Source organism: Danio rerio, chromosome 17, assembly GCF_052040795.2.
Source record: "Danio rerio strain M-AB ecotype USA chromosome 17, GRCz13ab, whole genome shotgun sequence".
Lineage (NCBI taxonomy): Eukaryota > Metazoa > Chordata > Actinopteri > Cypriniformes > Danionidae > Danio > Danio rerio.
Window position 1 is genome coordinate 17,444,218 of NC_141037.1, and position 14,021 is coordinate 17,458,238.

The 14,021-nt window shown below is 36.6% G+C and overlaps 1 protein-coding gene across 9 annotated transcripts in view; it reads left to right on the plus strand.

The window, feature by feature from the left end:
- Positions 1–14,021, plus strand: part of kif13ba (kinesin family member 13Ba) — a 91,305-nt gene that overhangs the window by 46,243 nt on the left and 31,041 nt on the right. For all 9 annotated transcript variants that reach the window (XM_087290306.1, XM_087290303.1, XM_087290305.1 and 6 more), the window contains 8 exons: positions 5,340–5,452; positions 6,944–7,055; positions 8,697–8,909; positions 10,170–10,280; positions 10,412–10,546; positions 11,062–11,192; positions 13,384–13,470; positions 13,567–13,754. In XM_087290306.1, the coding sequence (XP_087146432.1) occupies positions 5,340–5,452; positions 6,944–7,055; positions 8,697–8,909; positions 10,170–10,280; positions 10,412–10,546; positions 11,062–11,192; positions 13,384–13,470; positions 13,567–13,754 (1,090 nt within the window). The remainder of the gene's footprint in view (positions 1–5,339; positions 5,453–6,943; positions 7,056–8,696; positions 8,910–10,169; positions 10,281–10,411; positions 10,547–11,061; positions 11,193–13,383; positions 13,471–13,566; positions 13,755–14,021) is intronic.

The following is a 14,021-nucleotide window of genomic DNA, read 5'->3' on the forward strand; positions in this document are numbered from 1 at the left end:
CGTGTTTTTGATGACCGCTCTGACTATGACAATAAAAGTCAGGTTTTCATTGAATTCAATTCAGTTCAAGTTTATTTGAACATTATTGAACATTTTATCAATTATTATTGTTCCTATGCAGCTTTGCAAAAGGCGTGTTTTTTTGCATTACAATCAGAAAAAAAGGAAGGTGTGAGTAGGGTGGACAGTACAGCTGTCAAGAATATTTATATAAATTCATTCATTCATTCTTTCATTCATTTTTTTTTTCTTTTCGGCTTAGTCCCTTTATTAATCTGGGGTCGCCACAGAGGAATGAACCACCAACTTATCAAGCATATGTTTTACCCAGCGGATGCCCTTCCAGTTGCAACCCATCACTCCTTCACACACACACTCATACACTAGGGACAATTTAGCCTACCCAATTCACCTGTACCACACGTTTTTGGATTTGTGGGGGAAACCGAAGCACCCAGAGGAAGCCCATGCAAACATGGGGAGAACATGCAAACTCCACACAAAAATGCCAACTAAGCCAGCCGGGGCTTGAACCAGCAACCTTCTTGTTCTGAGGCGATTGTGCTACCCATTGCGCCATTGTGCTGCCCATTTATATAAATATATATCAATATAATGTACTTTTGAAAAAGCTGATATCTATCCTATTCTTTATTCTATTTATTTTTTTAAATATTTATTTTAGTTACCTTATTGAGACTTTGTAAAATTGATATTGATTGTTTATTAAAAAAAGTTTCTGGTTAATACAGAGAGGAAAGAGTGTTTCCCACTATTAAGTCTTAAAAAAATACTTAAATAGTTTTTCCATGGGAGCAAGATGTCTTAATATCATATGATCATGGCATTGCTTTTTGTGAGAAGTTGTTTCCTTATTCATCTCTTTCATTATAAAGTGATGCGAATGTGTAATTTCTGTGCTTCAAGCTCAGAAAGCCTGTTGAAACTTGCGCTAAATTCACACAGGGTGTCGGCGATCATCGTGAGGCACCGCAGCACAAAACAGCTTAATTTAAGATGCTATTTAGTGTGATTATTTCTGGGTGTAATGCTATTATATTAAAAAATGTCTTACACTCATAAAAACCTGCACTAATCCTGACTCACCTGTGTGTAGCAAGCTGTTAATTGTGCAAAGTTTTAGACTTTACATCTACTTATGTTGTTTTTAGTTGATTTAGACCACTCACTCAAATTTAACTCAATAACAAAGCATTCTCTCAAGGGTTTGTTTCAATTAAACCATAAGTGTAAACACACGGTAAAACAGAGCAATGTAGAAGTTTTAGCTTGTTCTTCATGCTCACACATCAGGCCAAGCCCTTATGTATGAAGTGTTTGTCAGCTCATCCTTCTTTAAGGTTGTGTGTGATTGTGTTTTTCCAGCATAGTCATCAGCGCTGTGCTTTTGCATGCTGTGGTTTCCCATGCAAACAGCTCTGTGAGGATATGAGACTGCTGGAGAGGCAGGAAGGGCAATGCATTACCTCTGATTTCCATATTCTTTTGTATTCAAATCTATTTTTACCACATGATGGAAAATGGCTTGAGATTTTAACATGGTCCATGCATGACGATATCAACTTGATTCTGCTCAACACTAATGTTTTCTTTCAGCGTTTGCTTTGCAATTACAAAAATATTCTTAGAGGTTAATAATGTGTATTTGCGAGAATGATTTGAGCAGTTTGCAGACTGTTGCTATGGGGTTCTGAGGATGATAAGCCATGCATCTGGTGTGCGACTGAGGGAACACTTACACTATGCTATCGGAACCGTGCCCAGCCCTGTGTCCCGATTTGTTTGAGAAGTGTGAATGCTCTGAATCAGGCTCAGGTGTGGCTTCCGGTTGGAAGAGATGTTCCAGAGCGCGGTTTACTTGGGTTCAGCTTGTAGTGTGTGCAAAGTGCGCCTAAGCCTGAAACCGAAGACAAGACGTGACTTTTAAAGGACTGTTTCATATGGACTTATTTATCATTCTTATTGTTTAATGAACTCAAACTGTCGTAGATTAAAGACGCAAACCCCTCACTGCACGACCGCTACACTTTCAGCAAACCTTGTAGTTCCTGTAGCACGAGGACTTTATGATTGTTTATGAGCATCAAAGGTGGCTGGTTTGTTTGGCGAAACTGCGTGTCACTGCATCTCAAACGACTAAAACGATATAAAGAAATGTCCTTTGTGCTGAGCGAGAGTGTATCTTAAACTGAATAGCACATCCTCGATGACGTAAGTGTGCTCAGGCCCGAACGCGATGTGAGTGCGGGCTGTCAGGGAAGACTGGAGGGTGTACAAGCATGCTTCGGCCCGGTTCAAGGCAATTGTACAGTACATAGTGTGAGTATGCCCTGACTTTAGGCCCTGTTTACACCTAATACGGTTTAGTTTCAAACACATACATTTTGCTACGGTTATTTCTTCTGTCCACACTACCCCGGAGCTTCGAGTGCTGAAAATGGAGCATTTTGAAAATGCTGAAGAGGCTGTTTTCATTTTAAAACACTGCTGCTCCGTGTTAGTGTGGATATGGGGTAAAACAGAGACATTTGAAAACGGAGGCATGGCTGCAGACATTCGCCTGATCTGATCTGATTGAGGCTTTTCACTCAATATTAAGTAGCCTACACAAAGTTCAGTCTTGCATCCTCTCCTTGTAAGTTTAGACTTTGGAAGTTTTATATGGAAAACAAACTCCAGAGGACACATTGGGTAAATCTTCAAAGGGAACAGTGTACTCTATAACCTCATTGGCATCACCCATCACTCTTAACAATAAAATGAAAACATGATTTAAGGAACTACCTATTTTCATTTTGATATTAACATCCTAATAGACACCAAAAATAATGAGGTGTTGTGTAGCTACATATTTATATGAGCGTCATCTTCACTTTATGCATATTAATAGACAAACAGAGCCTATAACATAACTACCTCCTTTCATTTTCAGTGAAAAATATGAAACATAACCTTCTCTTTTGCTGAATATCAGTTTTAATGGTCAATAATGATCATTATAAAAGTATAACCCATTAATTATAATTAAAGGCAAGCAATTAGTCAAATGTGCAGAATCGGTGTACGCGGTTACAAAAATTAATATATTAACTTATCTTACCAAAACACGTTACCTTAGAACAAGTAATAGATTCAAAAGTCCAAAGTGGGGGAATATGTCGTTAGATATAGACAAGATGAATTAAATATCACTTTTAACAAATATAGTGAGATTAAATCCAGCAGTAGATTCTTGATGAACAGTCTGACGTGCGCTGCTCTCACCTGGGGTTCTGTGCTTAAAGCACCCGCTAACTGCCTGGAGCTCAGACGTGCACATAAGCTGCATCGCATGCCAGAGTGTGTGCAGTCACGTTATTTGCATTTTAAGCGATGTAGTGTGGACGAGAGTTGTTCAGAAATGCTAGGTGAAATGTCAGTGTGGATCATTTTCATTCTAAAACGCTGATTTAAAGCTAAAGCGTATTAGTGTAAACGGTGCCTAACCGTACATTCACACCGAAAGCGGCGAGAGCCTCAAAGTTGCTGGAAGTCATTTTCAATGAGAGCTAGTGTTGCTAGGCGGCAAGGAACAGCATGGCATGTCTTCGCCGGTGTGGCCCTCGAGGAGAGTTGAAATCAAGTCAACTTTATGGTAATGAGCTATGACACAGTTCGGCGGCAAGCAATCAGAATGAAGAAGTCCACCGCTTGAGAGGAGTTCAGAAAACACTGACCTGTGAACTTTGGTTCCGACCACAGTTGTTCCCAAGTGTTTGATTATTCCGGTCGCCGGATTTCCAATATTTACAATGTTTTCTTACAGGAACATGCATTAAATAAGTTACTGGCAAGTTACTAATTTGCATTAATGTGACATATAATTATCTTTAAAAAAGCGGACTTATTGGATAATTAAGGGGGGTCAAAGCTACACCACAAGCAAATTGATCTTCCATTGTTAAATGAATTTGATAAGAAGTGCACAACATTTTTACGCTAGAAAGCATGTTTATGCAGGAATGTAACTGATATGCTGCAATCGCCCCTTCAAATACGAGATCAATGTAGTGATTTTTGATGCTCTCGCCGCCGGAGCTGAAGGCAGACAGGGTTGTCGCCAGGGCAGCCAGAGCGACTTTGGACGCTCTCACCGCTTTCGTTGTGAACGCACAGTAATTGGATAGCTATTGATTTATACAATGTAGATGATTCAGAGTACCCGGATTAGTCTGTGTTGTTAGTTTTAACAGTTGTTATCTGGGAATAACATACCTTGAAATGTCGTTACTGACCAATCAGAATCAAGTATTTCAGACAGCCATGTAATAATGTACATTTTAGCTTATTCTGCATAGTTGGCAAGGCATTTCTATACGGTTCCTATGATGTTCTACATTGTTGCCAGGGTGTTTACATACAGTTTTACATACAGTTTTTATGGTGATCCAAGGGATTAATGCATGTCAGGGCCTATAGATGTCAGTCACATGTAAGAGTTCTGTAAGGTACAGTAGCAATTACAGCCTGTTTATTGTAAAGGTCAGCAATAGTGTGAAAATGAGTCAAGAAGGATTGTATGTGGAAAATGTAATGCTAACAATGGAGTAAGCTTTTAAACAGTGAACGATTAACGAATGAACTCTATGGCTCTATATGATTCAGTATTCTCAGGCAATGTGCATGTGGAGCCTGCAGCACAAGGAGTCTCTTTGTTGTTTTAATGCACCGTAATCTCGGTCCAGGTCACCTCTCCCCTGCTTCTCTCCCGACTTCCCATATCTTCTCAGCTCCCGCTCGCATCCCTCTGCCTCTCCTCTCAATTAAAGCTCATCTGTGATGCTCAAACAGGGGGATTGTATACAGTAAGGCCTGATGCTGGGATATAATAAAGAACTCCACCCCACACACTGCTCCAGCGCTGTGCAATAGAGAGGAGAACAATGGACACTTGTCTACAGTCCACCATAGCCTCTCTTGCCTTTGTTCCTTCGTAATATAGGACTGCTCACCAGAATTTGTCCAGCCTGGTCATTCATACACAAATTTAACGTTTAAAGCCGTTTCCCTTGGTTTCAAAGGGAGCACCAGCACCGACAGGCTTGACAACCATGGAAATGTTCAGTAGTCTGGGATCATTTTGCTGTTTTTTTTTCCTTTAGTTATTAGTCCTACGTCTGTTTGTTTGGTTTTTTATTTCCAGGATAGCTTGGTTTTGTTCATGGAAATGTGTACGTAATGAAGGGCATGTGCTGCATTTTTGATTTTTAAGCAGTATGCTGGTGATAAAATTTAATGGTAGCATTTCTCATTTCTTTTTTTGTGCTCTCTTTTTACAGACAAGCGGGGAGAAGGTGAGTAAGCTAAGTTTGGTGGACCTGGCAGGAAGTGAAAGAGCTGCAAAGACGGGCGCTGCAGGCGAGCGGCTCAAAGAAGGCAGCAACATCAACAAGTATGTGCACTCTTGACTCATTATGCATGGAGCCTTTTTACGTCTTTTTTTGTTTTTGTTTTGATACTTTTATATGTAAACCTATTGAGGATTTTCCCTAAATCTGACGCCACATGTCAAGAACAAGTCTAGATCAAATTGCAGCCTAACAAAATAATAAAATGTATTTTACATAAAGAAAATCAAAGGCTTAAACTTCAAGCCAAAAAAGTAGACTTAAATCAGAAACTAATAATATTACATTTCTATTTTGCTGTTAGATTAATATTATTATACTGTGTGTTAATGTATTATGGTATTATACCCTACAGGGATTGCATTGTTTGCAGAATGAGGGTGTGCGTGTAATTTTTTATAATGTAACTAACAGTTTTCCAAATATAACACATTATTTCACACTTTCACATTTTTAAATATTATTTTATGTTTTCTAAATTTTATATTTTGTAAATGTTCAATTTTATTTTATATTATATAAATTTTCTATTTTATTTTATATTTTCTGAATTTAAAAATATTATTTTATATTTTCTACAATTTAAATATTATGTTATATTTTCTAAATTTTAAATATTGTTTTATATTTTTTACATTTTAAATACAATTTTATGTTTTCAACATTTTTATTTTCCAATTTTTAAATAATATTTTTCATTTTTCAAATTTTACATTTTATTTTTCATTTTTCAATTTTTAAATATTATTTAATATTTTCAAATTTTTAAATACTATTTAATAATTTCCAAATATTAAATTTTATTTTAGTATTATAAATTAAATGTAGAATATTTTTCTTATATTATATATGATTATATTAAGTTCATAATTATTTCTGTTATGTTCAGAGTAAAATAATTATTCATATTTAAAGTAAAATTATATATATATATATATATATATATATATATATATATATATATATATATATATATATATATATATATATAATTTTTTATTTTATTTTATTTTTTTAAAATAAATAAACATTTTTATATTTTTTTGGAAAAAAAATCTTTAACATTAGGGATAAAATGATGCAACTTGCTTAATTGTGTCTTTGAATGTCTGTCTCACTTTGGAATGTTTCCTATAGCTTGATTTAAGGTGTTTTCTTTTCTGTCTGATGAGTGCTTTACATTTTAACCAGGACATATCATGGAAAATAACTGCTTTGAAATATTTTGACTAGTATGTAGACATACTCTTTACCAAGCTCCTCTCTAATAGTGTGTCTGGACATTGTAGTCATCCAAAAATATATTTTAGGAACATCGATGCTCTTTTTTCTTTTAGTGTCTGAAAGAGGTGTTTTATACTGTGGAGAATCAGACTTTTAATATGGCTTCATCTAAGGGCACAGTTTGTTCTGAGAATGCTTTATAAATCTGGCAAAGGCTTTTGGCCCACCGGCGCATATTTCTGTGTGAAGAGTCTCTCTTTGCTTTTTTGCTTATTTTTTCCATCTCTATCTTTCCTCCTGCCACCGGACAGGTCTCTAACCACCCTGGGTTTGGTGATCTCAGCGCTGGCAGACCAGGGCGCTGGAAAAAACAAGAACAAGTTTGTGCCCTATAGAGATTCAGTGCTGACATGGCTGCTCAAGGTACCAACACTCATACCGTCCCGTAAACACTGGGACAGGGAATTTCCATAGTACTTTAAAATTTTTCCCAAATCACTACCAGACACACACACACCTTTGAATAATATACACTACCATTTGAAGTTTGGGATCAGGCCTTTTTTTTTTCGAAAATTGTCTCTACTCCTCATTAAGGCTGCATTAATTTGATTTTAAAAAAAAAAGTGAAATCTTATTTAAATTTAGAATAATATTTAAATTTTGACATGTTTCATAATCTAATTATTTGTTGTCATTCCAAGCATGAGTGAAAAGTTTTTGTTGTCATTTTATCCTTCTTAAATCAATAAAATATGCTGATTTGCTGTTTTATGTTACTATTTTTTTTTCTTGTCATAGTTTTATGGATGCTTAAAATTTTTTTTGTATTTTTTTTCTTTAGTTTTTTTAGTTAAGTCAAGTCAAACTTTATTTATAGAGCACTTTACAAACACAGAAGTGCTGTAGAGAAAAAATACAACATAATAAGCTTAATAGTATATAAAATACATTAAATTAAACATAAAATATAGCTAAACTACTTAAAAAGCATATGGAATAAAATAACCAGTTAGTAAAAAAAAGAGTTTTAAGAGCTGATTTAAATGAGAACACAGAAGAGGCCTGTCTTATGTGCAGCGGCAAATCATTCCAAAGTCTAGGACCTACCACAGTGAAAATACGATCCCCTCTAAGCTTATGCTTTGTTTTTGGTCCAATAAGTAGAAGCTAATCAGCTGATCCCAAAAGAACGTGTGTGCTTATAGGGGGGAATCAGGTGGGGAAAGACATTTAGAGATTTAAAAACAAATAAGAGAATCTTAAAGGGTATTCTAAAATGAACTGGCAACAAATGAAGCGAAGCTAACATAAGGGAGTTGTGGTCATACTTGCGAGTACCAGTTAACAGGCATGCTGCAGCATTTTGCACTTTGTGCATATGGCAATAGCTAACCTGTTACTTCCCACATACAGAGCACATTACAGTAATCTAACCTAGTGGTCACAAATGCATAGATGACTGTCTCAAACTGTTGTTTTGGAATATATTGCTTTATTTTTTGCTAGTTTTCTTAATTGAAAGAAGCTAGATTTAACTGCCGCTCTAATCTGATTGTCAAATTTCACTCCTAAATTTGTGATTTTTTTTTTTTTTTTTTTTTTTTTTTAGGAGGAAAGTATTAGTGTTTTGTTTGACCTAAAAAATTGCTTAAATGTTTTTACTTCTTGATGAATAAAAGTAAATATATGTTTTTGATTAGTAACATTTCACAGTTTCCATACAAAAATAAGCAGCCCAACATTTTTCAACTCTGATAATATTAAATGTTTTTTTTTTTTTTTGAAGCTTCACCTGACTCCGAAGACTCGAGTAATGATGTTGAAAACTGACTTTTAAAACACAGGATTTCATACAATATTAAATCACATTCATTAACATTTTCAACTGAGATAATATGCCACCATTTCACAGCATTTACTGCATTAATGATCAAATAAATGCAGCCTTGGTGAGAAGAATATGCTCTTTTCTGATCTTAAACACTTAAGCGGCAGTGTATGATCTCTGGAAAGTGATCTTTGCACAGATGTTTAAAGTCTGTCCTTCTGATGCCACTGCAGGACAGTCTGGGTGGAAACAGTCGTACGGCTATGGTTGCCACCGTGAGCCCAGCAGCAGATAATTACGATGAGACACTGTCAACATTACGCTATGCAGATCGAGCAAAGAGCATCGTCAACCACGCTGTGGTCAACGAAGACCCCAATGCCAGGATCATCCGGGAGCTCAGAGAAGAAGTGGAGAAATTGCGAGATCAGCTGACGCAGGCTGAGGTACACACTTGCCATTAAAGTGAATATCAGCTGCATTGTACAATGCATGTACAATGGCCAGTAGCATTGATATGAATTATGGATGACTTGCAATAAGATAATGTAAAACCAATTAGCTAGTGATCTTGATTTTCATGGTCGATTCTGTTTGCATTTTTATTTATGTATTACAAGCAAATTTGCTGCTTTAGATAGCAATTACCAGTTTATATATTTTTTCTCCTTCATAGTTTTAAACTAGAAATGTAAAATGAATGCACTGTAATCAGGCTGATAGTGATTAGATTTAAGAATATAAAATACAAATAGTAATGTGATATGAAATGAAATAGTAACATGATAAATAAAAATGCAGTTTCAATCTCTGCCTGAAGGTGGCACTAATATTACAGCAGGATCGATTGCATTTTCTTAGTTGTAAACAAAGCAGCTTTATTTATAGTTATATACATACTAAGCATTTTACAGAGATAGTCAAAGGGCTTACTCACACTATGCAATCCGCAGCCTGTGCTTCCCGGTTCGCTTGGCTCAAGCATGTGGATCAGTGGGCGCCTTTGCCCGGTTGAAAGAGGTGTGCCAAAGCGCAGTTCAGTTGGGCTTTGGTGCGGTACACTTGTAATGTGAGTGCAAAGCACGCCTGAGCTAGAAACTGAAGACGCAACATCACTTTTATGGAATGTTTCTTATGGATTTGTTAATTATTCTTACTTTTCAATTAATGCAAACTGTCATGGTTTATTAAAGATACAAACCCCACACTGCGCATCAGCTACACCTTCAGCAAACCTCCTAATACCTGCAGCACGAAGACTTTTAAGATCATTTATGAGCGTCAAAAGTGCTGAATCTGTTCAGCAAAGTATTTGACTGTGTGTCACTGCATCCCAAATCGATGTAACTAAAGCAATCTTCACTGTGCTGAGCGAGAGCACTTCTCTTCCTGTTAAAATGAATAGTCACATCATCAATGATGTGAGCGTGTTCCGGTTCGCAAGGCAGTCTGAGTGCAGGCTGTCGAGGGAGAGGGGAGGGGGGACGATCATGCTTCGGCACGGTTTAAGGCAACTGTAAATAGTGTGAGCATGCCCTAAGAAGATTTCTGTTTGTCAACATGACAAGTGAAAGCTACTTAGTTGTTGCACTCAATTTTTTGAATAATGATTTGCAGATCATCAGTAAAAGGGATTTTTACCTTTTAATTTGCATTTGCAAAAAGTCAAAATCATTGTGCTAAGAGCATGCAATGTTACTTTGCAGTCTATGAAGGCACCAGAGCTGAAAGAGAGACTGGAAGAATCTGAGAAGCTGATCCAAGAGATGACGGTCACCTGGGAAGAGAAACTTCGCAAAACTGAGGAAATTGCACAGGTAACCGCAACTGTAATTTTGACTGTTTGTTTTGTCTGGATTGTATTGTTTATGTCTGGTTACTCTGTAGTTCATGTGATATGAAACCTTTAGTCAAATGCACTTCTTTTTGCATTTTTTTTTCTGCACAGGAGAGACAGAAGCAGCTGGAGAGCCTTGGAATCTCTTTACAGTCCTCTGGTATTAAGGTTGGAGAAGATAAATGCTTCCTGGTCAACCTCAACGCTGACCCTGCCCTTAATGAACTGCTGGTTTATTATCTAAAGGTAATGGACAACCAGGACTACTTTTAAGATACTGCATGTTTAATAATGTTCACTTTTGACTTTGGCTTGAGCGCCAACTCAGCATCTTAAAATCATTTCTGAAGCATCATCTAACATTGAAAACTATAAATTTGAGGCTGCTGATAAAAAATCACAGGATTACATTGTAGAATGTGTTTAATTAGAAAATTGTTGTTTTAAACTTTAATCTTTTGCTAAATATTACTGTTATGTAATATGTTCCCTAAACTTTGAATGGAAAAAAGGTGGTAATAAGTTAAAAACATAGATAATAATAATGCTAATAATAATAATAATGCTAATAATAATAATAATAGTCAAACAATTCATCATTGTTAGTTATTTATTTTATTATTATTTTAACATATTTTGCCCTCTGATGAAAAGCATGTTGTGTTGTTATAATGTACATTTGGCCTTTAGGATGTGGTATACATTAAGTGTTTAGGGTTCTGGTGTGCAATAGCAGCAGTTAATGCAGAGATGTTTTTCAGGAACACACTAAGGTTGGCTCAGCAGACTCGCAGGACATCCAGCTATGCGGAATGGGCATCCAAGCAGAGCATTGTGTCATTAACATCACACCTGAGGGAGCCGTCTTCATCAACCCTTACAGAAACTCAAGGTAATGCAGTAATGATAGTAGTGCAAGTGTTTGACGTAGGTAAACAAAAAGGTCATGGGTTTAAAGCCCAGAAGGGTAAGTCCATGTTCTAAAAAATCAAGAATTTTAATAGAAATATACTTAACTAATATATATTAATAATCATTTGCCTTTAAATGTGCCACACTTGTTTTAAGAAACAAATCAAATGGTTAAATATAAGTTAAATGAACTGTTTCTCAAAAAGAGCTGAAGTTTCTGCTTAATATTTTGATGTATAAATAAAAACTATTTTCACAGTATTAATATTAAGCAAACATAATGAAGGGCACTGTAGGTAAGTCTTAAAGTTGGCACGAAATCTATAATGGCAATATATCCTGCGTTTTAAATGTCCTTGGCTCGTTCTATGTGGTGTTAACTGGGGAATCTTTTGATGCATGGTTGTAAATAAAAAAAAAAAAAGTCAAGAGAGGATGTATGATCAAAAAAGGAGGAACTGGTTTAATTGTTCAAGAGAAACAAAACACAAAAACAAAACAAATCAATAACAGATCATTATTTGGATAAATATACAATCATAAATTGGACTGGAAACCAAATAGAACAGCTCAAGGTCAAAAAGCTGTGCACTCCCCAGTCAGCCACACCTCCAACCAGTCACCTTCATCTTTATAGAACTTTTCACCTGCAGGGGGCACAAACTCTCTCTCTCTCTCTCAAAAAAAGAAAGACAAGACAAGACACGAAATAAATAAATAGATACAGAATTAAGCAAAAAATATATTAATAGCTCCTTCAAAATTAAAATTTACACTTGTTATTTTTTTATATGACCTGTATATAGAAGTGCATGTTATTAATGATATATCTGTGCGCTTCATTATTTTGAAAAAAATAATGATGATAAATGCCCTCATAATCTTTAAACGATGCTTCCCTTTCCCCTGTGAAACAACTTTTCTTCCCATCTGGTCACATGGAGCACCTTTTGAGCAGGGCTATCAGTCTTTTGGGGTGTGGTTACCAGTTCTTTAGGGCGGGGCTATCAGGGAGTGTCTTGTTTCCTCCCTGCTTTGATCAATTCAGTCAGTCTTCCTCCATTATGTTAGCCATGACCGTCTTCAAATGATCCAATTGGTTCCAAAAGAATGAAATCAAGCACTGCACAATGTTTTTCATGAGTGTTTGAATCGGATGTGCATCATGATATCAATAGTATCAGGATGCAGCCTTTATGATGCAAGCTGAGATTGCATCCCTCAGCGATGCAATGTCAGACACAATGCACTTAATGGAGCTAGTGTAGGCTTAAAGGTGGGGTAAGGAGGGCCTATTAAAAAGAATTGCATGCAGCTCAGATTGCATCTGCACCAGGTCTGATGTGCGTGTGACACGGTGGCTTAGTGGTTAGCACTGAAAATTATTCAAATGTTTAAATACAGTGTTCCTCATAGAAAGATAGCATAACATTGGATAACATCACTGTCGCCACACAGCAAGAAGGTCGCTGGTTCGAGTCCGGGCTGGGCTAGTTGGCATTTCTGTGTGGAGTTTACATGTTCTCCCCATATTGGCGTGGGTATCCTCCGGGTGTTCCGGTTTCCCTTACAGTCCAAAGACATGTGCTATAATTGAATTGAATAAACTAAACAGGCCATAGTGTATGTGAGTGAATGAGAGTGTATGGGTGTTTCCTAGTACTGGGTTGTAACTGGAAGGGCATTCGCTGTTCAGTCTGAATAAAGGGACTAAGCCGGAGGAAAATAATTGAATGAATGAATGTGTGTGCTTCTTATTGAAACAGAATATTGAGTAGGGGGCGGGGCTTTCCTTTTGCTCATCATTCCGTCTAAGTAAAGTACCGGGAAGAGGGGTGTGTTTAAGAGTATTGTGGCTTAAGCTGTCAAACTGACTTCAACACAGCTTTACCGCTACTCCAAATTTAGAAACAAATGGTTGGATCTTGATTGAAGTGAATTAAGTCAATCAGTTTAGTGGATAAACTTGTATGAATTCATTGTTACAAATAATCATTGTAAATTTTAATTTCCTACAAACTTTAATATTTTGACTATAATAACAAAGACATTTTTTTTACAGCCTTCTTGGTTCATATGTCCTAAGGGTGCCAATTGTAATGAGGCCACTCTAGGTAAGTCTTATTTCACCTTTAGTTTAATAAAATAAGCTGATGTTCCCTGTGTTGCAGAACATGTGTGAACGGCTCTCCAGTCACCAGCCGGCAGCAGCTTCACCATGGCGATCGTATTCTTTGGGGAAACAATCACTTTTTCAGGTCAGTTTTTATTATTCCGGACTCTAGAGTGTCACGCAGCGGCTTTCTGTATTTGTAATTGAAAGTGCATTATGAATATCTGTGTGTCTCGCTCAGAATAAACCTTCCAAAGAGGCGCCTGCGGGGTGAGGAAGAGGAGGGTGAGGGAGGGAACATGAAGAGCAGTAACAGCAACGAGCAGCTGGACGGAGAAGGAGACACTGCCAGCGAGGTGTCCAGTGAGGTCAGCTTCAGCTACGAGTTTGCTCAGACTGAGGTCATGATGAAGGCTTTGGGAAGCAACGGTGAGTTTTAGCCACACAGAATACCTTAGAAAGCGAGGTTAAAAGAAATACGACTTTTTAAAACCTTTTATCTATTCTACCGTTCAAAGGTTTGGGGGTCAGAAAGATTTTTTAAAAGTGTTTTTGAAGCTATCAAGGATAAATTTATTTGTTAAAGGAAAACTTTTACATTGTAAGTAACTATAATAGTTCTTATTGCAGTTTAAAGTCTGCGTGAAGCAGGGCTGCATGATATTGGAAAAATCTAACATTGCATAATTTTTTTAC